Raw genomic sequence first — 24832 nt, 5'->3', positions numbered from 1 at the left:
CTCACGAGGGCCGGTAATGGACGGCAGCAGGGCGGGGTGCTGTGGCAGCGGGGCAACGCAGAAGAGGCAGCGGTGGCAGAGCTGGACCGAGGAGCAGCGGGACCGGAGCGCGGGCGGTTACGGCTCGACCGGTCACGTGTGCTCGCGCGGTGCGGCGTTCCAGGCGCGACGTAGAGCTCCGACGCCGGTAGGACGGCTCCGTGCACCAGGCAGCCGGCCATGGCGCAGCAAAGCCCATGACACCGGTGGCATGCGGTCCAGTGTGGGACCAAGGAAGTCCATGCACGCGCTCACGATGGAAAGGGAGAGGCGATGTATGAGCGGCGCGACACGGCGAGCGCTGTGGGTTCCGGCCATGGAGACTCGGTGAGGAGGAGGAGGAGCGCCACGGCGGGAACGTGGCATAGAACAGCACTACCAACAACGAATGCAGCATGAGTATGGCATGCGCCGACGAGCTACGTCGCGTAGAGGCAGCGAGGGAAAAGCGAGGTGCCATGCGCGGGCTCGGGCAGCGGCGTCCACGATTGACAGCAGAGAAAAAGGGAAAGCGGACGGAGGCAAGATCAAACACGCACGAGAGAGGGGGACATGGCAGGACAGCATCGCATGGCCGTCAGCTGCTTGACCTTGGTACCGAGACGACAGTAGTGCAGGCATCAAGGACAATCAAAGGCAGACAGAGACACTGAATGAAGCGATGGAGCAGGCAGATACAAGCAAAGCAGGCCATAGAAGCAAGAAAACAGAGCTGCCAGCGACTCAGCAAATCCCATTGAGGCGCTCCGAACAAAGTCGTACGAAAGCAGGCACACGTGGCTTACTACGCGTCCAATACAACAACAATGCCAATCAGAGAAGGGACACGCGGGGCAGGCAAGCACAATCGGAGACAGAGGCAGCGCGGCAAGGTTAGCAGTTAGACAGGACAACAGAGGCAGCGGTTACTCGGCGCTGCATGGCAAAGCGAGGACACGGCGTGATTTAAGTTAAGCGTTTATTTGAGTCCATGAAACTAAGTCACATAAGATTCACTTATCGCATCAAGTACGTTTTAAATTAAAAACCCGAGAAACTCGTTTCAAAAAATTTTTTATTAGGCCTAAATCACGGTGCTAAACAGGCTCGTAACACCAGGGGTGTTACAACCAACCCCCCTTAAAAAGAATCTCATCCCGAGATTCAAAGCGAGAACCAGAAGGGGCAAACGCGATTACATTTCGTAGATCAGGGATTACACAAAAGATTACATGACTTCGAATACTAAACCACACGGGGATCTAGGGATACATGGTTAAGAGCAACTTGGTACAACCGAGATCTACTCTAGAAGTCGAGATAGATGAGGATAATGGAGAATCAACAAGAAAATGATTATCCAAAACATGGTGTAGCACCAACAGATCCAGAAACAGTCGACTGAGAAGTAAAACATCGTGAACCCTAAGATTGACTACCAACAGGGAGCTTGAACTTCTTCGATGAACCAGATCCTTCCTTCTTCTCAGATCACACTATCACCTTAGACTACCGAACCTAGCTTCACAACGATGACTGGATTTCATAGCTCTGCTGTGAATGTCAGAGGAATGGGGATTAAGAAGAAGAGCAAGGACCAAGGGTATTTTATAGAGGCAAACGGAGATAGGAAGCAACACACCAGAGCGGATGCGGTGGGGATGGGATACACAGACGGTCCATGCTGTGGAGATAAGGTCGAAGACATGGTGCGCTTCCTGCGCGAACGGCAGGGGGGAAAATAAAGGAGAGAAAAGGGGGTGGGGTCCGCGCGACAAGGCAGGCGTGCGGGCGGTCGTGTCACCAAAAGAAGAAAGAAAGGAGAGGGAAGGGGGGTCTGGTACATGGACAAGGCATGAGAGTTGAGAGCCGACCGGATGCCAGGAAAAGGAAAAGCGCACAGTGCACAAGGACGGCGAGCACGACACGATGCTGCGGCCACGCGAAAACAGGGAGCTAAGGACCCGATACATACAGTGTTCGTAGGGCACGCAGCGAAATGACCAAGCACGCATAGTGTGGTCAACTAAACAAAGGGCTTGTGACAAGATGCCCACTCAGGCTTTTACAATTACTCCCGACTATCCACTGCTAACTTTCCTTACTACTCTTCTTTTGCTTTCCTTTACTTGACCACATCCGTCTTTCATGTAGACTGAGACCATGCCATACTTTCTTCCCCCAAAACCATCTCCTCTTGGTTACTAGAGAGAACACTTCTGCATCAACCCATTGTGGATTTCCCGTTTGAACACCTGAACATTTCCAAGGAGAAAATTTTTAAAACAAAACGGTACGGCGGTGTAACTTGGTAAAGGTACTTAGCTAATAACCTCGATACTAGCGCGTGCTGAGCAGCGTCACATGTGGCAGCTGTTCCACAGGGAGCCCTCGGTTTTGTCGTGGCACCATAAGCCTTTAACCAGACAACTATTACCAACTTACACGCCATGAAGGCAGTGGGGTCATAGACCATAGAATAAGAGGAGTATTGCAAGGGAAAATTCAAACAAGGGTTCTCTTCACAATAAGGGACAAGGAATTCAAATCCAATGGCGGATTTGGTTTAAAGAGATTCAAGTGTTCTGCTGGGACCTCCACAATTAGTCAATACAGTGTCCAATATTATCCAATCATGGTTGATCTGCTGGTATCCGAATGGCAACTTCTCTTGTAACTCACTTAACGTCACCCTTGAAAACTTGGAGCACGTCTAACGAGACTTAAAGTAAATGAACGCAATAAACACAGCGAAATAATTAAAATGCATATTCCAACAATCTTATATGGGTACAGCGTACAGGCATTCAGGCTCCCATTCATGATACAGCATTCACCTACGGTCGGACGATCCTAACAACTACGGATCAACAACAAAGGTAAGAGTACAATACCGGAGAACAACGATGAAAAGCACTACTACTACGGGTACAACATTTCAAGGCAACTAAGCTACTCTAGTCATACATCTTCATTTCTGGGCTCGGCGAATTCTTCTACTGCTCTGGCTATGGATCTACATCTTCTCGGAGCAGTGGTTGAGTGAGAGGAAGCAAGGGTTCTGCTTCTAACACTTCTGAAGGTGGAGGTGCTGACGGTCCTACATCACTGGTTCTCTTCCTTTCCAACGGGTGGATAGGGATCCCCTCCAAGATCGGGGCACCCTGCCTTTCATCAACCAGCGTCCTCCACTTGGACCTAGTGAACAGATAGGCCTCACCCAGCTAACTGACATGCCGATCTTCAGCCTCCTTTAGAGCTTCCTCCATGGCAGCCTCCCGACTCTCAACAGTTGCAGCGCTGGCATGCGCTTTGGCGAGCTGCACCTGGAGCATCCGATTGAAGACCTCCGCTTCCTCGGTGCGCCGAAGGCACGCCCTTAGCTCCAAGGCTTGCCAATCATACTGCTCATCTAGAGCGAGCAGGTACGTGGTCAAGTACACCATGGTAGGACTGTCCTCTTGTGCATCCTGCCCTTGCAAAGCCTCCATGCGAGCCCTCCATGCCCGTTGATTCCTGTCCAAAGGTGGAAAGAACTGCATGGGGGTATGGGCAATGGGCTCCTCATAGATCTGGCAGAGGTGCCGCAAGGCTTTGCGGGCCACAACCTGGTAGGTGTCGGTGAAGCTACACCCGGTTGCGGTCACACTCCAGGTTTCAGTGATGTCTGGGAACTCTTCACTCTTCCCGATGTAGACAGTAACCTCACACCGATCGGTGCCATGCATCTCATACTCACGGCCCTCATACTTGGGACGATCTCTAACTCCAAGCTTTTGTAGGGTGGCATGTAGGATTTTGGGAAAACCCTCAACGTTCAGGCAGTAGGTACTAACCCAGGCTCCTGCCATCTCTGGTGGTGGTTGCAAGGAAGGCTAAGCGAAAAGCTGGCACAAGGAAAAGCTAAGTGAGCTAAAGTGCGCCGAGTGGTGGTGCCAATGACTAAGTCAGGCTCTGCTTATAAAGGCGGAGCGTTCAGTGGTCCTGGCGCGGTTCACCAGGGTTCCCGCGTGAGATCACTACGACGAATCGACCAAATTCCACGCGTTCGAGGCGAGCGACGTGTGATGCCATTACTAACTAGTACAACTACAGGGCAAGGGTCCGATAAGAGCACAGAAAAGGGATACGGGGAGACGTGGGTCACGACCGGCATGAACCATGGGCGAACGTGAAACACGAAGCCACAGTGCAGACCTAACTCTAGAATAGGAATGAGTTAGTTGTGCACAATACAACACGCGTGACACCTATGGATGGCGTATCTACCAGCAATACGAGCGCTACAGTGCACAAACGGGATATGCATGAATGCACGTCCTACACGTCCTTCCACTGTTGCCAACATATAGGGCAACCGTTTTCAGATTTTTGGCACATCGTTCTCTCCCTGTAACTAGTCGATACTATCTGACTATGCTCGAGTCAGTGTACCTGCAGAAAACTTGATTAAGTCTACCTAAGTCAGCAAAGTGCCATCTATCCTGGATACATAACCATAGTAATAGGGCTTACTTATATAACTTCGCATAAAAACGTCCTAACTTTTTGCAAAAAGAGGTTGTCAAATTTTAGTTTAGAAAAGGTTTTTGAAGCTGTATTTCCTCATTTGCGCTCTGATACCACCTATGGTAGAACTGCCTAATTTAATGCCTCCCAGGAGTGCTTGTCTTCCATTAGACACTAAGCACCCAAAGGAAAACACTAAATTACTCGGTTCCGTCGGGCACACCCCAGGGGAGAACCCGAAGATCCACATTTTTGCCATCAGGATCACAAATGAGAGAAATAAGCTTACATCATTCATAACCATTTCTTACATCACTTTTAGTACAACATTAGAGTATAATATTTATTACTATAACAGCGGAATGTAATTATATTATCAGAGTTACGAATAACTTAATGTAACGGCGGAATATAAACATGCTAACAGGGTTATGACTATTTAAGTTAACAGCGGAATGTAAACATATTACCAGAGTTATGAACAATTTAAGTTACAGCGGAATATAAACATGTTATCAGAATTTCAGCGAAAATAAATATCTATTCATGGCATGATTAAGTATTGATATATAACTACGACAACAGATTATGAAACTTTCATATATAAAAATATTTGGTGAGAGTTATAAATAACAACTACGATCGCAGCGTAAAGGAAATCCTCGCTGAGCCCACCAGGAGGAATCCACACACAAAGGTTAGCTCAAGCCTCCACCTGTCACCTGCAACAGGGGGAATAAAACCCTGAGTACTCAATTGTACTCAGCAAGACTTACCTGATAGGATAAAAGAAAAGACTCCAAGGATATTTAAGGCTATCTGGCTTGTGGGTTATTGCATTTGCAGGAAGCATTACTAAGCGTGCGTCCTTATATTCGATTTTGATTAATAGCTGCATTGGTTCATTAACTAACCATTCTATGTAAGCACATGTGCTACTTTCAAGCAGGTGGTAAGCAATCAGATTTCCTTTTCCATCTTCCATCTGTCATCTTCAGTTCTTACTACGATGCTAAACCATAGACAAGCCGTACCGGATCGCCCGACGATTCGCGAATCAATGCCCCCAGCTGGGTACCCCAAAAACACATGAGCGGCTTGTACCCTAGGCACAAGCAGGACCAACCCATCACTCTCCTGTCTCGAGTGTCCAGGTCCCCGTCCAAACTAGGACTCCAAGCCCCCGCCCATGAGTCCCGGACTCAGTGTAGTGCAAGGACCTCCTCCTCCAAAAAGAAACCCTGACAGTCGGTCCGAAAAGAGCCGGATCCACGACAAGAGAGCAACAAGTCTTCCAAGCGCCCATACACAAGTATGTGCTCGGGATAATAAGCTGCCGGTCACCATTTATCATTTCCACCATTTATATTTTCCAAGTGATAATAATGCAGTAATATATTTCCTATATCTCGCGAGTGACAGGCAATCACTCGACTTTTACCGGAGTCCTGTAGCATAGCATTCTACACGATCCTATCATACTAGTAAGACTCATAGGATAAAGATATATATGCAAGTGGGTTTCATTCAACTCCTTAAAACTTAATGCACAAATATAATTTAAACTGCAGAAAAGTAGGGGTTATACACCGGGGCTTGCCTGGGTAAGATATATTTAAAGTTAGTATATGTATCTTTAGATCATCCACCATCAGCTGGATAACAAGCCCATTACACCCTCTCCTGGAGAGAATACCAGTACACCATCTTCGGGTTCCCAATCACCTTTTCAATTGATCTGTTGATCCATCATCGTACCTTGCTTTCTTCTTCCACGAACAGAGCACGACAAAGACCATGGCTGACGGCGGCGGCAAGGGCACGGAGGAGCCGGGGAAGGCACGGCCGCGGCTGTCCACACGCCAGCGACTTGCGTGCGGTGGCGCTAGAGGCTCGGGTGCCGATGCGAGACGCGCGGGGTGCTGCGGCTCGGGCGTGGCCATGGCGGTCGCACACGCGCTCGCGAGGGCCGGCAATGGACGGCAGCGGGGCGGGGTGCTGCAGCAGCGGGGCAACACGGAAGAGGTAGCGGTGGTAGAGCTGGACCAAGGAGCAGCGGGACCGGAGCGCGGGCGGTTACGGCTCGGCCGGTCACGTGCGCTCGCGCGGTGCGGCGTTCCAGGCGCGACGTAGAGCTGCGACGCCGGCAGGACGGCTCCGTGCACCAGGCGACCGGCCATGGCGCAGCAAAGCCCACAACACCGGTGGTGTGCGGTCCAGCACGGGACCAAGGAAGTCCACGCACGTGCTCGCGATGGAAAGGGAGAGGCGACGTATGAGCGGCGCGGCACGGCGAGCGTTGTGGGTTCGGACCATGGAGACTCGGTGAGGAGGAGGAGCGCCACGGCGGGAACGTGGCATAGAATAGCGCGACCAGCAACGAATGCGGCACGAGTATGGCGTGCGCCGATGAGCTACGTCGCGCAGAGGCAGCGAGGGAAAAGTGAGGTGCCACGCGCGGGCTCGGGCAGCGGCGTCCGTGATTGACAGTAGAGAAAAAGGGAAAGCAGACGGAGGCAAGATCAAATGCGCGCGAGAGAGGGGGACATGGCGGGACAGCATCGCGTGGCCGTCAGCTGCTTGACCTTGGTACCGAGACGACAGCAACGCAGGCATCAAGGACAATCAAAGGCAGACAAAGACACTGAATGAAGCGACGGAGCAGGCAGATACAAGCAAAGCAGGCCACAGAAGCAAGAAAACAGAGCTGCCAGTGACTCGGCAAATCCCATTGAGGCGCTCCGAACAAAGTCGTACGAAAGCAGGCACATGTGGCTTACTACGCGTCCAATACAACAGCAATGCCAATCAGAGAAGGGACACACGGGGCAGGCAAGCACAATCAGAGACAGAGGCAATGTGACAAGGTTAGCAGTTAGACGGGACAACAGAGGCAACGGTTACTCGGCGCTGCACGGCAAAGCGAGGACACGGCGTGATTTAAGTTAAGCGTTTATTTGAGTCCACGAAACTAAGTCACATAAGATTCGCTTATCGCCTCAAGTACGTTTTAAATTAAAAACCCGAGAAACTCGTTTCGAAATTTTTTTATTAGGCCTAAATCGCGGTGCTAAACAGGCTCGTAACACCAGGGGTGTTACAATAGTAATATAACAACAACAACAATATCTTTTCTATCTCTCACGAGTGATAGATAATCACTCGACTTCTACCGGATCCTATAGCATAGCAATTTACACGATCCTGACATACTAGTAGGACTTATAGGATAAGTATATATATATGCAAGTGGTTTTCATTCAACTTCTTAAAACTTAATGCACAAGCATACAATAAAGTGCAGAATAATAGGGGTTATGCACCGGGGCTTGCCTAGGTAAGGTATAACCAAAAGTTAGCATTCCATCGTGCTGACTCGATCATCAAGGCACCATCTTTTCCGCTACTCCGATCATTTCCACGATCCATCGTTGTTCCTATTATGACATACGTGGATGCAACACAGAGACGCAATTAATCAACGGTAACCGCAACTCTTAAAATACGATTACGCCTCTCAATCTGCGAGCTAGCTCTAACGACTAACGTACTAGGCTACGTTCCACATTGTCAAGTAAGGCTTTGTTTTCCAACAAGTGTTTTAGTTCTAAACTCTCAAGGTGTTTCGTCATTTTATTGATTAAATATATATTTTTGAACTAGAGCTCATTTAGCTACCCTAGCAAACTGATTATTATGGAGCTATAAAAATTACAGTGAGCACCTAATAATGTTAGGAATTTACTGTGAAAGTTTCAGAGCCAACACTATCACCAATTTATCACAAAATTTCCTTCAAGTTTATATCTTACAATATTAAGCATCTCAAATTAATTATATAACTCCTGAAAATATTATAAAACTATATAAACAAAATATACTAGTAGATAGATCATGATTTTAGGAACTTAACAAAATTAGTTTCACCATTTTTGGTTAACTACAAAATTTTATATTGAATTTACAAGTTCACTTTAGAAACTAAATTAGAAAATACATTAGAAAAAGAAAAGAGCCGGCAGTGACCCATTAGGCCCGGCAGCCCAGCGCAGCGAGGCTACGCGCGCGTCGCGGCGGCCCAGTACGGCCCAAAGCCGGGGGCCCTTAGTACTTTGTAAAGACACTCCCTTGTGTTGGAAGGTTGATCATGAGAATGTCTTTATCCAGCTTAAGCAGGCCCTTAGTACTGCTCCTTGCCTAGCATTACAAGACTTTGCCTAGCCATTCCACATTGAGACAGATGCTAGTGGTGGTGGTGTAGGTGCTGTGTTAATCCAAGAAGGCCATCCAATTGCTTATATCAGCAAATCTTTAGGGCCCAAGAACAGGGGTTTATCTACTTATGAGAAGGAATACTTAGCTATACTAGTAGCTATTGATCATTAGAGGCATTATCTGATGCATGGAGAGTTCTATTTTCATACTGACCAGCAGAGCTTGATCCATTTAAATGAGCAAAGGCCACATACCCCCTGAGAGCAGAAGGTCTTTACCAAGCTCCTTGGGTTACAGTATAAAATTATCTATAAGAAAGGGGTGGAAAATAATGCAGTTGATGCTTTATCTAGGTCCCAACTAATGACCAACTCATGGCTATTTCTTCTGCTCAGCCTCAATGGCTTTTGGACATCCAGTCAGGATATAGTTCTGATCCTATGGCTCAGCAGTTATTGAGTCAATTGGCCCTCAACTCAGAAGCTGTTCCACTATTCTCGCCAAGTGCTGATTAAGTGGTCGCATATGGCTCCTTCTTTAGCTACATGGGAGACTTATGAGCAACCTCGCCAACAGTTTCCTCGCGCACCAGCCTGGGGACATGCTGGTTCTCAAGAGGGAGGGATTGTTAGCACTGTTCAACATCCGACAACAGCACCAATCGAATCGGTAGCTGAAGCTGAAGCTGAAGCTGCACCGTACCAGTGCGTAGGCCCATCCGGGAGCGAAGGTCCGACCCATTCATCGTAGGTCCAGAGTGGCAGTAGTAGTAGAGACTGAGCGGGAATGGGTTACAACCCCTGTAAACCAAAATCTGAATGTTATTTCTGAATCATTCGTCGTTTAAGCACTCGTGGTTAATTGAGTTGTTATCTGTCCTTCCTAGTTTTCTCTCTTCCTCCCCAGTCCGGTGCTAACAACACAGTACCCGTTCCGTTACGTACGTGCCACACGGGGTGTGTACGCACCGCACTGCACGTATCCGTTTGATCCGGCCCGGCGGCGTGTTTGAGTAGATAGCGCTGTTTGGCGCGGCTGTGCCTGCCGCGCCGGCCGGATCGGTGAGTGGATCGCAACGCCGCGCCGTCCCGGCCGGCCACATGCGTGCATCATCTCGCGCGCCGCCTGGGAGGAGAGGAGAGGAGAGGGAGTGATCAAGCGACGCGTCGCGCGTGTCCGCTTGATGGATCTCCCCGCATCATTTCCGCCCCCGCCCGGGGACCGGCACCGAGTGTGGGCACGGCACGCGCCCCGCCCGCCCGGAGAGCGCTTTGAACCTGCCGCTGCCGCTGCCGCTGCCATTTCGGTTTATTCCGTTTTCGATCGATCGCCGGCGGGCCTCGAGCTGAGACGCGCGGCACGCATGATTCCGCCGTGGCGTGCAGACGGACGCCTCCGCCGAACGGGCGCGTCGCGCGTGCACGCACGCAGCACGCAGTACGTGTCTAGGTGAGGACCACTGCGGATCGATATCGATCGCTCCGTCGGTGGCCGCGCGCGAAACGGCCTTTGTTTCCCGTTGTCCGTGCCGGGATGGATCGGGCCAGGCAGCGCTAGCTTAGCTTTGGACGAGCGCGCGGATTCGGTTAGCGCCGCGCCGGGGCTAGCAACGAAAAGCGGTTGGGCAGGCGCACGTACTGGACTGGACTAGTGCTTGTATCGTCGTCGTCCGTGCACCGTGCACAACGGACTACATACATCTGAACCTGGTGCCGAGTTGGTTCTCTTTCTGGGTGGTGGGTGACCGTTCAATCCTTTGCTTGGAGTTGGACCCACGCACCACCAGCGACCTGCGACGTGCCTCTGATGTTGGACGGTTGTTTGCTGCTCTGTTTCGGCCACTCGCATCAGGAAATTCTTGCCTCTGCCACTGCTACTTGTGCACCACCCATCGACCGATCGATACTGGTACTGGCAGGCAGCAGAGAGAGAGAGAGAGAGAGGGGGCAGTAATAGTGAGTTGACCAGTCAACACTCATGCATGTTCATGTTCGTCGGCGACTGCGACTACCACAAACAAGGCCACCACAGGATGGGTTTGCTACTGCCGGGCCGCCACCTGTCTGGGCCCAGGGAAGGGAGATCCTACTTTCACTTCGGCCCAAAAGCCACGCACAATATCTCCGTCAATGTCTCGGCCCTAAAATGGAACTATGCTTTGAGCTGTATTTTCCATTTCCACCTCAAACCGTGAAACCGCGCACATTATTCTCACTTTCCTAGTAGACCATCAAAACCGGGTGCACGACATCCCCTACCCGAAACCAGTCCTATTTTGTTGGACATGGCTGAAAGGATCGAATGACCTCAAGAGAAGTGATGAATAAAGGTTCTTATATGGTACTAGTATAGTGCTCGTGCTAACGCTACTGCATTTGGATATATACAAATTTAAACTAAAATATATGCAAACTAAAAAAATCAATCTACCAATAAGTATTGATCCAATATTAATATCATTATCGAAAAGAATAATTAGTTGATATACCATAAAAATCAATCTACCAACAAGTAAATCTACTGCTGCTCGTTTCCTATCAGCAGCGTAAAACCTCTGCAGTAGAGCCTAACTTGTTTGATGTAGCTGTTCGCACATTCAACCGAAGGTTATAACTGCGCTAAAATGTTCTCATTCCATGTATCAGGAACGCCAGGAAGGCACCAGTGCAAGCAATCTTGAACGCCTAGCGTGGCCTTGATACTATTACCGTGATATATGCCCTTGGTCTCTCAGACGTGACAGGGCAGTTACATCCACAAGCTTGATCCTGGTTCCTCTCACTGCACCCTCGGCATCACCATCCTAAGAATGGTTGAGGTGAATGCCACTTCCCTTGGCCAAAAGGTTTGTATTATCACAGCTGCCTCCAATGTTCCACCAGTGACCATACACATCATTGATTCAAACATCTGCCTTCCTAAAGAATCACCCACATAAGCAATGGTTTTATCCTGCATTCTGAAATACAACCAAATTAGTATTTCCGTATTGACTCAAAGATGTAGCCAAACAGTGCAGCATACACCTTCTCAAAAGAAATTGGGCTTCAACCTTGTAGCTATTTGCACAGAGCATGTCTTACAACATAGAGGCCTCCACTGACCTGGTGCATAGGAAAATCAATAGAGTACTCAAATCGATATAATGAAAACTTGCTATAGCATAGCTGCAAAAGGGTCTTATAAAAATGAAGAACATCAGAAAGTCCAAATTGATACCTGAACCATCTCTTCACCTTCAGCTTCTACTTTTGGAACATTTTCTTTTGAAAGAATGCATATATTTGACCTTCCTTGAAAGTAACCAACCGAAATTCCAAGTGTAGCAGTGTCTAAGATACAAATGATTTACATTGTCAGGAGACTTCTCCAAAAGAGAATAAGAACGCAGGCAAGTAAAACAAACCTGATTTACAAAAGGACAACCTAAAACACATACAGAATACAACAAGCATCACTTTATAAAATTTCAAATTATTGAATACCAACATAGCAAAAAAGATTTTAGGGATATCAAAATTTCATGTAAGCATGAAACTCAACTTCAAAAAAGCACCTCGTTTAAATTGCTTTTTCATCTTCCTTTCATTTTTTGCTTAGTCATCTTTTTTATAGACGGAGTACATGATGTAGAAACAGGATATAAAATTGTAGGACCTACTTGAGAGTCCTAGTTCCAAAACGATCGGTGATCAGTAACAAAAGGAGTAGAGGAATTTAGTCCTAAATCAGGTTCAGACAGAAGATGAATGACTGGAAAAAAAGGTAAAGATTGAGAAAAAAAACTCCTGCTCGAGCTCGGTGACCCTTTCTTTCTCCTTTCCAAGGGGCACCGACGCATCAGGAGCGCCACCACCGCTCTGATGGTAGCTGCCGCCACCAAGGACGCCATGCGGAGTAAACATCACGCCAGTGTGCTCCCAATTCCTTCACAGCTCATCCAGGAACCAAAGCTCCTCTCCCTCCCTACAACTCCAGAAGGCAAGAGAACACGCGGGTAGCAGCGCCGCCGGCCATGGCAGCTGCGCTCACGGCCAAGGAAGGCGCCCCCCAGCCAGGCCAGCAGCAGCCACCGCCCCAGCTTTGGAAAAAATGAGAACTAACGCATCAAGCTAAATAAAAGGCACAGCATAATTTACTGGATATATACCTCAGCAAGTCAGCATCATATGATAGCCATCATGTCTTGTAGGCAATAGACACAGAAAGGACCCGACTACCACTCTTCCTCCTGTTCTTTTTTAATGAATGCCTAATCTTAGTTGATGCATCTGTTGCTTTTTTCTTCAAAGAGCCCATTCTTGCCTTCTTTTCTTCTTCAGAGACTTCAAAGTCTGACTTATGGTCTCTACGTTCATCATGACTCGAGCACCCTTCAAAATCTGAAATGCTGCAATGAAAATAACTAAATAAATAAGCCATGAAACTGAATTAGAAATTGCTCCTTATTCTACCCAGGAAAAAAAACTTCCAAGTCAACTCCTCCAAACTAATATTTCATCCTTTGAGATATTAGTTCAGTTGAATTGCCTTGTAGTTATGAGATCTGAAATGACACACCAAAAAAAGGGTGCATGTCAGCTTCTCGTGTATCAACAATTTGTCAAAGATTGCAAAAACGAGCTGCACTCACCCCTATTGAATTTAGTGCCTTCTTCAATCACTCTCCTTGCTAAGAAGAGAGATATATAAACTGATAAAAATGTGACAGTGTAAGTAGGCTGGATAAACAATTTATTTAGCAACAATATTAAAAATATTATAGTATAAGTAGGCCGTTAAAAAATATATTTGACAATTTATTTAGCAACAATATCAAAATGGTAGACTTGACAACAACTATATGATACATTCGCCCAGGAGCATACAATCTTCTTGGATATTTAAATTTTCTCTTGTCTTGTCTAAATGTATCTCTCAAGCAGATGAGGAAAAGCAAGCGGGGCTAGCTATCCAAAGCATAAAGGCCTGGTGAAAACTCAATCATACGTGCAGTTGTTTTTTTTCCTGAACAAGAGCAGAAATACATAAGAATCTGGTGAAAGTGAACGTGATCCAGTTACCAGAAGATAGACCCAAAAATGTACTCTAGCGGTGTCGGCATTCTTGGCAAAAAGTCTTCATGGAAGAGAGACCAAAAAGTAAGCCAAAAACTTCAAATGAGACTAAGATTTCATTAGTACCAGAGATGATAATTAAATTGGCAACATAGGATTGGCTGAGTTCATAAAGGTTCATTTATTCAGAATAAACAAGACAGCAACAGAGCAACAACCAACATTGGTAGTTGCAGACTCGCAGCACACAAATAGTATTTATAATATATTCAACTGCGCTATCTATGTTTCTTCAGAAATATAAACCATGCTCCCTGTCAACTCAAAACTTGCCTTGGGACCTTGGCGTTTAGTGCGGTGGCGGCTAATCCTGGACCAGAGTTTTCTTGATGCTTTCAGAGACTAATCCATGAAACCCAAGAAACTCGGCAACCTGCAGAATTTACTCCCGTTTTTAGATTATCAACATGCCAAAGAAGTTCAGAACTTAATTAGATATGACAAATAAAGAATTAGCATGCATACTTATTATAGTAATCTGAGCACTAAAATTCAGATCTTACAAAAACTCATCGCATGGCAGTTGCATTCCCTCTCCGTGTCTCAAAACAAAGGTAGATTCAAAGTTTTCCCCAAATTTCGAAACCCTAACATCGACAGGGATCAGAAAACTCACAGCTAGCACGCGCTGAAGGGCGTGGCCGCGGCCGCCTTGGATCGCGGCGCGCCGGACGTCGAGGCCCGCCGTCGAAGAGACCATCGAGGCGCGTGCTGCCGCGGGGATCTTGCGTGGTGGTTGCATCACCTGCTGCCGCGGGGATCGGCGTAGCGCGGAGGGACGTGGCCGCGCCGTCCTGGGATCGCAGCGTGCCGGACGTCTTCCCGTCTCTGCAGGTCGCTCGGCTCGGCTGAGGTCGCCGCCACCGCCCGAGCATGGCCGCGCCGGCCCTGGATTGTGGCGTGTCGGACGTCTTCCCGGCTCGGCTGAGATCGCTCGGAGGCGGAGGATGTCGCGCTCGTCCTTGTACATCGCGGCGGAGGCGGCGCGGCTCGTCTGAGATCGCTCGGAGGCGGATGATGTCGCGCTGGGTGCTGTAAGTCGCGACGGAGCAGAGGAGGATGGCCGTTGCGGCGGCGGCGGGGTTTCAGGCGTTGAAGCGCGTTTGAAGCCGCGCGTCCGTGCGTTGGAGGGCGCGCGGGGTGCGGTCGTGTCGTGATGAGGCAGGGTGCGGACGCGTGAGAAGCCTAGCATCACACGTGGCCATTAGATTTGGTTTAAATATTTTATTAGTTCTTGATTTTAATGTAGATGAATTTCTGTATATATTTTTGTGGGTGTATAATGGTTAAAAGTTTTCAACGGGAAACGTTTTTCTGAGAAAACCTAATATAATTTTGATTGGTCCATTATAGTAGAAAAAAATTGAAGAAACAATCTTGGCCTATTAAAAGTTGACTTCACTATAAGCAAGAAAAAAGCCCTACTACTTCTACAAAAGCACACTATATTAAGCCCTTGGCAGGTCACACCAAGCATGCCCTTAAAGGATTCCCATGACAGAAAAGCATGCTAATGGTCAGTTTGGAACGCGGGAAATTTTCTCTGTTTATGTGTTTTTCATGTGAGATTGAACTTATTCCTGTGAAATTCCTGTGCGATTTCAGTGAAATCTCTACGTTCCAAACATGCCCTAAGTAAATTTACAATAGATTTCGCACGATACGATAATATAAGGGAACAAATGAAAAGCTCATGAAAGTAAAGAGAGGATAGCCAAGTTTAATTTTCGAGAGAATTTCTTGTAGGCCATTATAAAAGATCCGATTTCCTTGGCTTCCGATGAAAAACTTCATGTGTCGTCTGGAGCATTAGTTCATTTTTTTACACCCGTGTAGACCACTGCTGTCATTTCCGTTAGTGAGAAATAACGTTACTGTGGACGCCGATGTCAGTTTTTTGTGATAATGGCCATTGTACCATTCTCTCTGTTGTCCTCCGCCGTGCCTCGCTTCCCCACCTCGCAGCCGCCGCGTGTCTCCTCGTCGAGCCCACCCCCGATTCCAGTTCCACCATGGATGTTTTCGTCTCTCGACCCCGGCTTCGCCTGGGGTCCATGGCCTCCTGTGCCACCGCGCTGAGGAAGGAGCTGGCATGCTCGTTGGCGGCGCCCTCCACGGCCACGACCGTCTTTGCAGTAGCTGCGCTGCTCGACTCCGCCGACGACGGCGAAGACCTCCTCCTGGCCATGGCTGCGCTGGCCACCTTCGCATCCTCGAACGTCACACGACTGCCCCTGACGCAGGCAGTGCCGGCCCTAGGGGTAGGGCACGAGGTGCGATGGCCGAGGGTCCAAGCGGAGGAGGGGCCCAACTCTAGGTATACAAACCCCCAGGTCCTATAGTCCATTAGGCATTAGCAAGCTAATGAGAAGAGAGACATAGAACTGGTCAGGTGGCCAAAAAAGACAACATCGATATTTCTTTCCTAATTTTCTTTCTCCACGGCCCTCAGGTAGAGAGGAGACAAGGAGTCACGCTGCACACAGCACACTCTGATCGTGAGTTCGCGACGTGCGCCTTACACACGAGAAGCTGGCGAGCCGCGCCGCCGCGAAGAGCTACACTACCGGAGACACGGACATGTCGCACGAGGACGGCGACCAGGCAGGGCTCCACGACGATAACATCTTGATTCTTGGCTTCTTACGAATTGCGATCACCGATCAGTTGTTTAGACCTAAGGTATTTTTTTCCTTTTTATTTTTAATTCAAATTAATTATTTGTATAGTATTCCAGACTTCTAGTACTTTTTACCCATATAGTATTATTTTTCTTCTAATTTAGGTGTTAGAATTTTAGAATGTTACCTAAGAAACATTTGTCATGTGTGAGAAAAGAAAACGAAATATTGCTTTTTTAATCTACATTGTTCCTCAATAATTATCATACATCTATAAATATATTGCTTAATCTACATTGTTCCTCAATAATTATCAGACATGTTAAATTAAAAATATGTTATTGAATTTGTTTTCGTTTTACAAGTAAAATTAGTGCCTATATATTATAAGATTTTATACATGGTCAAGAGGGCCGTTGCGACTAAGATCGTCAAAGGGCCTTTAAAATCGTAGGACCGGCACTGGACGCAGGAGGCCGGTGCCATGGTGCCCCATTTGTGCCGCACGCTCGAGTCCGGCAGCGCGGCCGCGGAGCACGCGTGCATGGCGCTGCTCCCGCTGAGGGTGACATCTCGGGACGCACCCGCGGACGTGGCCTTGCGTGGCGGGGTGGTAGCGCTCATGACCGTCTACGCCAGTGACACCCCGACGACCCAGGCCCCGGCAGCCGGGGTGCTCCGGAACCTCGCACGGGGTGGGACGTGGGTCGACGTGGCGTCCCTGCCGTTGTACGGCCCAGAGCAGCAGCGGCACAAGGACACCGTCGTCGAGCCGAGCGGAGGTCTACGCGGCGGCGGCGTTGAGCCCGCTGGCGAGGCCGTGCACGACACCGTAGCTGCGGTTGCCGAGCCCGATGCAGATGAAGAGGAGCAGGCCGTGCATGGCGCTCGTGCGCGCGACCTCCTCCTGCTGCGGTGGCCCGCCGCGCCAACCCTCCCCTTCGCAGGTGCGGGAGACGGAGAAGGTGACAGTGCGCTCTGCTTCGACGCCTCGTCGGTGGACTCTAGCTTTGGCACCGGCTCGTTGGCGGACTCCGGCTTCGGCACCAGCTGCTGCAGGCGCGTGGGACGTGGACCGCCAGTGCGTGCGGAATGGGGACAGTGAGCGCGCTGTCCGGCACATGGAGCGGCTCCGGATACGGCCGCACTCGTCCGTCGCCTCCTCCGCCTGCTCGAAGAAGATAGGATGAAGAAGAAAAGCTGACACGTGAGGTCCACCTGTAAGAGGGCAAAAGTGACATTTTAAGCTCCTGTTAACCGCTGTTACTAGAAAAGCTGACGGTAGTGGCACGGAGGGGTTGAAAAAATAAAAGCGATGGTCGATAGGAAAGATGAACTTTTTCGGTGGCTAACGAGAAAGTTACATATTTTCTAATTTTTCCCGTGGTGTCAAAGTAGGTCAGTAGCTGCCAGCACCCATTAATCGACATTGGAGACTGAACTTAAAAGGGGGACACCGAGTGAGAAGAGATGCGATGATCCTAAAAACAGTGAAAAAACAACAAACCCAGAGGTTGCTTGGATCGTGGCCACTGATGACCTCACCAAAAAGCTTGTAAGTCATGGCTTATCAACTAACGAACAGTATTTTTCTCTTACATTAAACCAGTCGATCGTATTTTTAGCCATAGTTTATAAGCCAAACCAGCCTAAACGATCAGAGCCGCGCTACATTCTATGGCTGGATTTCTGCTGTAAAAGGCTGTGACTACCTCGTTTAAAGCACCAACCAAGCAAAGCGTTTTAATTCTCGTGGCGAGCCAGAACTATGACGTGACGGCCTGTTGCCGTCAACGAAATAGCCTCCCAGGCCCGTTTAGTTGCCGGCCGAATTGGCGCCGTCGGAATCGGCGTTTACTGTAGCGCAATGTAGCATTTCGTTTGTATTTGGTAATAATTGTCCAATCGTTGACTAATTAGACTCAAAACGTTCGTCTCGTAAAGTACAACCAAACTGTGCAATTAGTTTTTGATTTCGTCAACATTTAGTACTCCATGCATGTACCGCAAGTTTGACGTAACGGGAAATCTTCTTTTTCATAGTGCCAAAGTTTAGATTTTGAGTAACTAAACAAGGCTCAGTCTTTTTTTTTCTTCGGCCAAAGAGTTGCAGGGCTGAACTGGAACTGACAGGACAACATGTGGGCTTCATGGGCCCCTTCCGATGTTGCCGGTGAGCGTCTGAATTAGGAACGGACCCAACCGCCCCCCCGGTGGGCCCCTTCCTTGATTTTCTTTGCCATGACGATTTGGTTACTTAATTAGACTTAACAGATTGCATATTTGAATTTTTCTACAAACAATGATCTGATGGTGTCCTACACCCTACTGAATTATGGAACAGGCAGCCAGCTTTGGCGCAACATGGATGCCTCTTTCTCCTGCAAGGCTGCAAGAGGGGCTGCCATTTGTTAATTTATTTTAATTGACGACACCCTCGGCTTATTCTACTCAATTATTGCTCACGGTTCGTTTAAAACTCCCCCGGCGCTTGTCACTCCCAAATTCTGACATTTCCATATGGAGCAACTGGATCGATCACTGTGAGGCCATTATCGTGCGTGAGAGCAGCTGCATCACTTAAATCAGAATCCCAATGTCTGAATTCGTTTTTGTCATGCCAATGTATAGGCAGAGTTGCACGCAGCACCAAGAATAAAAATGAAATGGAAAACATCCATTCCATCTCATCCATAGCTAGCAATGCAATAGCAATTGCAAGATCCCCTGTCCACCTGTACTTCCATTCCATCGTCTTCGTGTCCCCCCACCACTCTGCCAACCTACGTGAACGCCACCTCCACCCATCGGACATGGCCACTCCGCGCTCGGCATCAATTCACCATCATATATAATCATCGTGCAAAACAACCACTGCACTCCGGCCTCTGAATCACCGGCGGCATCCAACGATCGATCGATCACACACCAGCTGAAATCATCATTGCGCTCGCTCGATCGATCAATTGCAATGTCGTTGTCCTGCGTAGAGTGCAAGCCATGCAACGGCCACTGCCTGCCGGGGCCGCCGGGGGCGCTCTTCAAGAGCCGGCGCCCCGCGCAGCTGCTCTGCCGCGCGCTCGGCAAGATGAAGGTGGGCGGCACCCGCAGGCGGCCCCGCCGCCCCGGGAGCTTCAGCTCCGTCCGCGCGGTGTTCTGGCCGCTCATGTCCATGCGCTCCGAGGCCGACGCACGGAACGACGACACCCGCCCGCCGACGGACTCCTCCCCCGACGTCACCGTCAGCAGCGGCGGGGCGCGCGCACCGTCGCCGTCCATGCAGGACGACGACGGCGTCGGCGCGCCCGGCGGCGCTACGTCGACGACGACGGCCGCGCGGGTGCTCGCGCTGCAGACCCGGCTCGGCGGCGAGGGCGAGGCGGCGGTAGGTGACGAGGCGAAAGCCATCGTCGTCAGGCACGGCGGCGACGTGGAGGCGGCGTGCAGGAGCTTCGAGAGGCACCTGATGGAGATGCTGGTGGAGGAGCGGAAGGTGATGGACCTGACGGACGTGGAGGAGCTGCTCTGCTGCTGGGAGCAGCTGACGTGCCCGGCGTTCGTGCGCCTGGTGGGCCGCTTCTACGGCGAGCTCTGCATGGACCTCTTCTCCTCGGCCCAAGACGCCGACGACGTGTGGTCCTCCCCACCAGTCAGAGGACCTGAGCGTCTGACGTCTGAGTCTCACATGGACATGGGCAACCAATCGGACCAAAAAAGGCCTTTCTGCCATGAGCCCATGACACACCAAAGCTACTGTTTGAGCTGTCGTGTAGTTGTTTTCCTATTGTGTGCGTCCTGCATGTTTCTTCCAGTAGCAGTAGCAAATTTTGTTGGTTTTCTTCTTGTTCTTGAAACTTTTCAAGTGGAGTCACACACACACACAAAAAAAAAAAAACTTTTTCAAGTGAGAAAACGGCGTTGCTTTGTGATTTTTGTAGCCGCACTTTGTGCAGACCCAAAACTGACAGAAAAGCAGCAGTTGGTGCAAGGTTTTACCCAAGAATATGACAGCCGCTGGCTGCATCAATTGTATCTACATATATAAATCCGAGAACCTAATCTATGATATGATAGCATCATCTCCAACCTAGCAAACCTGGACCGATGCGAATGGATATATGCTAGTAGTAGTCCACTAGTTGATATTTTTGTTGCTGTCTGTGTCTGATTTGTCACTCTAGGTAACCTTTGTTATCCGGTGGAAAAGTTGCAGCGGAATTATCCGCTTATCTGGAACCACTTTCATCGTTGCGGTGCCCTAGGCAGGTCTCAGCAATTAACAACTACTCCTTCCTAGAATGTGCGATCCATGTTGGCTGTAGAGCAGAAGCTCATGAAGCTGTAGGGACCAATCCATCACTCTGGTCTTCCTCTCCGCTGACCCTCCTTTTCTATTATTACAACAAGTTGGATTCTGGCATCGATACCAGACACTAGGTGGTTGGATTGAGCGGCCCAGGGGCCCAGCCCAGTAGAACGGTGATGCCATAGGCTTTTCAATTTATCCCAACACTCTCTTTCTACCCCAGCTTCTCTCCTCTGTCCTGGTAAGAATGTTATTCTCACTTCCCGGAAAGTCAAGCAATTTTAAGTTTGACCTAAATATATGTAAGGGAATATTATTATTTATGGTGCATAATTAGTATCATTAGATAAATCATTGAAATATATTTCCTATAATAAACTTATTTAGAGATACAAATATTGTTAATATTTTTTTTATAAATCTAGTCAAACTTAAGAGATTGACCGGCACGATTCCCATAGCGATACTCTTTTAGGGATGGAGAAAGTATGTTCTTCTTGCCCCATTCTTCTTCAAGTCCATCTTCTCCACCGGAATGCAGTCACTTTTTCTCCACTATTGCCTTTGCACTATTGATCCCAATTGTTGTCCGGGAAAAGCAACCCATGAACTACCCCTTGGACATATGACCATGAGTTAAATACATTAGCAGGACTCTAAACTTGTCAAGAGATGTCACTTAGGTTCATGAACTTTGAAAACATATTGTTGAGTCCCTAAACTTGCTAAATGGCGCATCACACATCCCCAAACTTGTAAAATGGTGCACCACTTAACAAGTTTAAGGACATAGAAATGCATTTTTGAAGTTTAGTGGATATAAATGACATCATTTGGCAAGTTAAGAATTTAACTCTATAAGCATTGTACTTACGGCTCTGCAAAAACTCATAAAATTAGATGGTGTCTATCACCAGTGGCAGAGGGAAGAAGGGGGCCAAACCTATGGCAGAACCGCCTAATCTAATGCCTCCCAGGAGATACTTGTCTTCCATTAGACACTAAGTACTTAAGGGAGAACATCAAATTACGCGGTCCCGTCGAGCACACCCCAGGGGAGAACCAAAAAAATCAACACTTTTCTCATCAGGATCACAAATAAGAGAATAAAGCGTACATCATTCTTAACCATTTCTTACATCACTTTACATGCAGCATCAGAGTATAATATTTATTATTTACAATAGCGGAATACGAACATGTTATCAGAGTTATGACCAATTTAAATTAACAGCGAAATATAAACATGTTATCAGAATTACAGCAGGAAATAAATAGCTATTCATGGCATGATGGAGCATTGATAAATAAATTATGACAACAGATTATAAAGCTTTTGTTTATAAAAACATTTAGTAAGAGTTATAAATAGCGACTATGATAGGCAGCGTAAAGGAAATCCTCTTTGAGCCCACCAGAAGGAATCCACACACAAGAGTCAGCTCTAGGCATCCACCTGTCACCTACAATAGGGGGAAATGAAACCCTGCGTACTTAATTGTACTCAGGAAGACTTACCCGACAGGAGGAAAGAAAAGACTAAAAGGATATGTGAGGCTATCTGGCTGGTGGGTTTATTACATCTACAGGAAGCATTACTAAGTGTGTGTCCTTATATTCGATTTTATTAGCAGCCATCATTAGTTCATTAAATAACCATTCTATGTAAGCACCTGTGCTACTTTCAAGCAGGTGGTAAACAATCAGATTTCTTTTTATCATCTTTCCTCTTCTAGTTCTTACTACGATGCTAGAGTGTAGACAAGCCGTACCGGATTGCCTGATAATTCACGAATCAATGTGCCCAGTTGGATACCTCGAAACACACGTCCCGCTTGTACCCCAGGCACAAGCAGGACCAACCCACTACCCTCCTGTCATGGGGTCTAGGTCTCTGTCCAAACTGGGACTCTAAGCCCCCGCCCCTGAGTCCCGGACTCAGTGCAGTGCAAGGACCTCCACCCAAAAACCACCCTGACAGTCGGTCCGGAAAGAGCCAGAACCCATGTCAAGAGAGTAACAAGTCTTTCCTGCGCCCATACCCAAGTATGTGCTCGGGATAATAAGTTTGTGACTTGCCTAGAGTCCAATGCAATGGTCGGTCCTTAACCGACATAGATGGGAAAAATAGTATAACCAAGCTATGCCCCGTTGGCCGCAGGACACAACCTCTTACACCCACCAATACCCAAACCATATCCATGCCCGGTCTCCATGTTTCCTTTCACCATTTATGTATTCCAAGTGATAATAATAAGTAGTATATTTCCTATATCTCACGAGTGACAGACAATCACTCGACTTCTACCGGAGTCCTATAGCATAGCAATCTACATGATCCTATCATACTAGTAAGACTCATAGGATATATATATATATATATATATATATATATATATATATATATATATATATATATATATATATATATATATATATATATATATATATGCAAGTGGGTTTCATTCAACTGCTTAAAACTTAATGCACAAATATAATTTAAAGTACAGAAAAAGTAGGGGTTATACACCGGGGCTTGCCTGGGTAAGATTTAATTAGAAGTAGCTTTCCATCATGGCGACTGTCGATGTTTTACCACCGATAGCCTTGCCACGGGGGTCCTCGGGGCAATATTGTTCAGGCTTCAGCGTATGCAGAACTCAATAGTGAACGCAAGAGATAAACGACTTATCCTGGTTCGGACCCTCGATCGTTGATCGAGTAACAGGCCTACGTCCAGCCGGTGTTAGCCTCTACGTTGGATTGATTGTGTTGTGTTGTACCATTATCGTTCTCCCTTCTGTCTCAGGAGCTCTGCCCTCCTTTATATAGTTAGGAGGCCAGAGTCCTAGTCAGGTTTACAATGAGAGTTCCTAGTAGGATTACTGAATAGTACTACTACTAAGATTACATAGGAAGAATCCTAGTTGGACTAGATCTTCTCTCTCCCTTGCGGGGTATCCTGTGGGTCCCGCATCGACAAGCCCCCGAGCACTTCATGGTTGAGCTCTCAAAGTCTCAGTTTTGCTCCTTCAAGTCTTGTTGAGTAGGAACAAACGTCATCCGAGTACTTTCTGGAGTGAAACCTTGTAGCGCTTCTTGGGACCTTCGAGTGGTGAGTGCTTTTTGAAGAAAAAGTACATCCATCTGGTTGTAGCCTCCGAGCCTCTTGCTATTTGGAACAAGGAGCTGGAGGATCTTGTCTTGAAGTTGCTCTATTTGGTCGTTGAAGTTTTATTAAAAAGAACTCGAATATGGCTTGTTCCGGGTTCTTTTTGTCGTAATGTCTTGAAGTGGTCTACGTTGAGGAAGTCTTTTAGTGACGTGCGCTTTTTCGAAGAAAAAAGTGCACTCACTGAGTGTAGCCCCCGAGCCTCTTGCTATTTGGAACAAAAAGTTAGAGGGTCTTGAATCTTTATGTTGTTTGAAAATTTGTGTTCTGAAGTAGTCCCCGAGACTTGGATTATGTCATCATCTGAGTAGTTTTGCGGCATCTTTCCGAAGCAGCCCTTTAGTCTTGGATTAAACCATCATCCGAGTAGTTTCGCAGCATGTAGCCTCTGAGCGTATATCCGTGTTGTTTTGTTCAGGAATAACTCGGATGCGAGGTCTTGGCGTATTCTTTGATAGTCTGCTGTTGTCAGATGTAGTTGTATGGTGGTGGTTGAGTGTAAATGCCTTTTGTTCACGGGTTGTACTGTACTGGTATATTCTTCCGAATATGCTCGTCTTCGAGTACTGTTCCCTCTCGCCTGAGTCTTCCATTATTGAGTCCTGTCTTTTCACTGTGTCCTTTGTTAGGCTTATTTCGTTGGTACTCCTAGTCCATATGCGTCGCTCTTTTGATCTATAAATACTGTCCTGGAGTGCTTGTTTTCATCCATTGGACATTCTGTTGAAACCTTCGTGGTCATGAACATTGTAGTTTGTGAAGTAGAGCAGCCCTCGGGCATATTTTGTAGTTCCTGTGTGTCTTGTCATAGCTGGAGGAAGTCTTGTGATAGGGATTAGAGGTAGGCTAATCCCACGACAGCATTGTACCAGGA

General features: G+C 47.9%; 1 protein-coding gene and 1 long non-coding RNA gene across 7 annotated transcripts; one reads left to right on the top strand and one right to left on the bottom strand.

Moving 5' to 3' along the window:
* Nucleotides 1–11173: 11173 nt before the first annotated feature.
* On the bottom strand, nucleotides 11174–14601 carry LOC136547482 (uncharacterized). 6 transcript variants are annotated; one of them, XR_010781572.1, is made up of 7 exons: nucleotides 14476–14601; nucleotides 14133–14232; nucleotides 13376–13435; nucleotides 12893–13132; nucleotides 11962–12823; nucleotides 11795–11846; nucleotides 11174–11701 (listed from the first exon to the last, which is right to left on the bottom strand). It is a non-coding gene; the product is annotated as an uncharacterized lncRNA (long non-coding RNA). The 6 variants fall into 6 exon arrangements; XR_010781573.1 differs by having other exon boundaries at nucleotides 11962–13132; nucleotides 13806–14232; XR_010781569.1 differs by having other exon boundaries at nucleotides 11962–13132.
* Nucleotides 14602–19451: 4850 nt separating this feature from the next.
* Nucleotides 19452–20488, top strand: LOC136544681 (uncharacterized). Its single transcript, XM_066536755.1, has 2 exons — nucleotides 19452–20347; nucleotides 20434–20488. The coding sequence occupies exons 1-2, from the start codon at nucleotides 19452–19454 to the stop codon at nucleotides 20486–20488; spliced, it is 951 nt and encodes a 316-aa protein (XP_066392852.1).
* The last annotated feature ends 4344 nt before the right edge of the window (nucleotides 20489–24832 follow it).

The sequence above is a fragment of the Miscanthus floridulus genome, chromosome 3 (assembly GCF_019320115.1).
Source record: "Miscanthus floridulus cultivar M001 chromosome 3, ASM1932011v1, whole genome shotgun sequence".
Classification (NCBI taxonomy): Eukaryota; Viridiplantae; Streptophyta; class Magnoliopsida; order Poales; family Poaceae; genus Miscanthus; species Miscanthus floridulus.
The sequence above is the reverse complement of the archived record's forward strand: the minus strand, read 5'-3'. Positions and strand labels throughout refer to the sequence as shown.

What these genes read in the sequence shown, in the direction of transcription:
- LOC136544681 (XM_066536755.1), top strand. Translation starts at nt 19,452, where the DNA reads ATGTCGTTGTCCTGCGTAGAGTGCAAGCCATGCAACGGCCACTGCCTG. An exon ending in CTTGAAACTTTTCAAGTGGA is followed by an intron (nt 20,348 to 20,433) that starts GTCACACACACA and finishes CACTTTGTGCAG; the next exon opens with ACCCAAAACTGACAGAAAAG.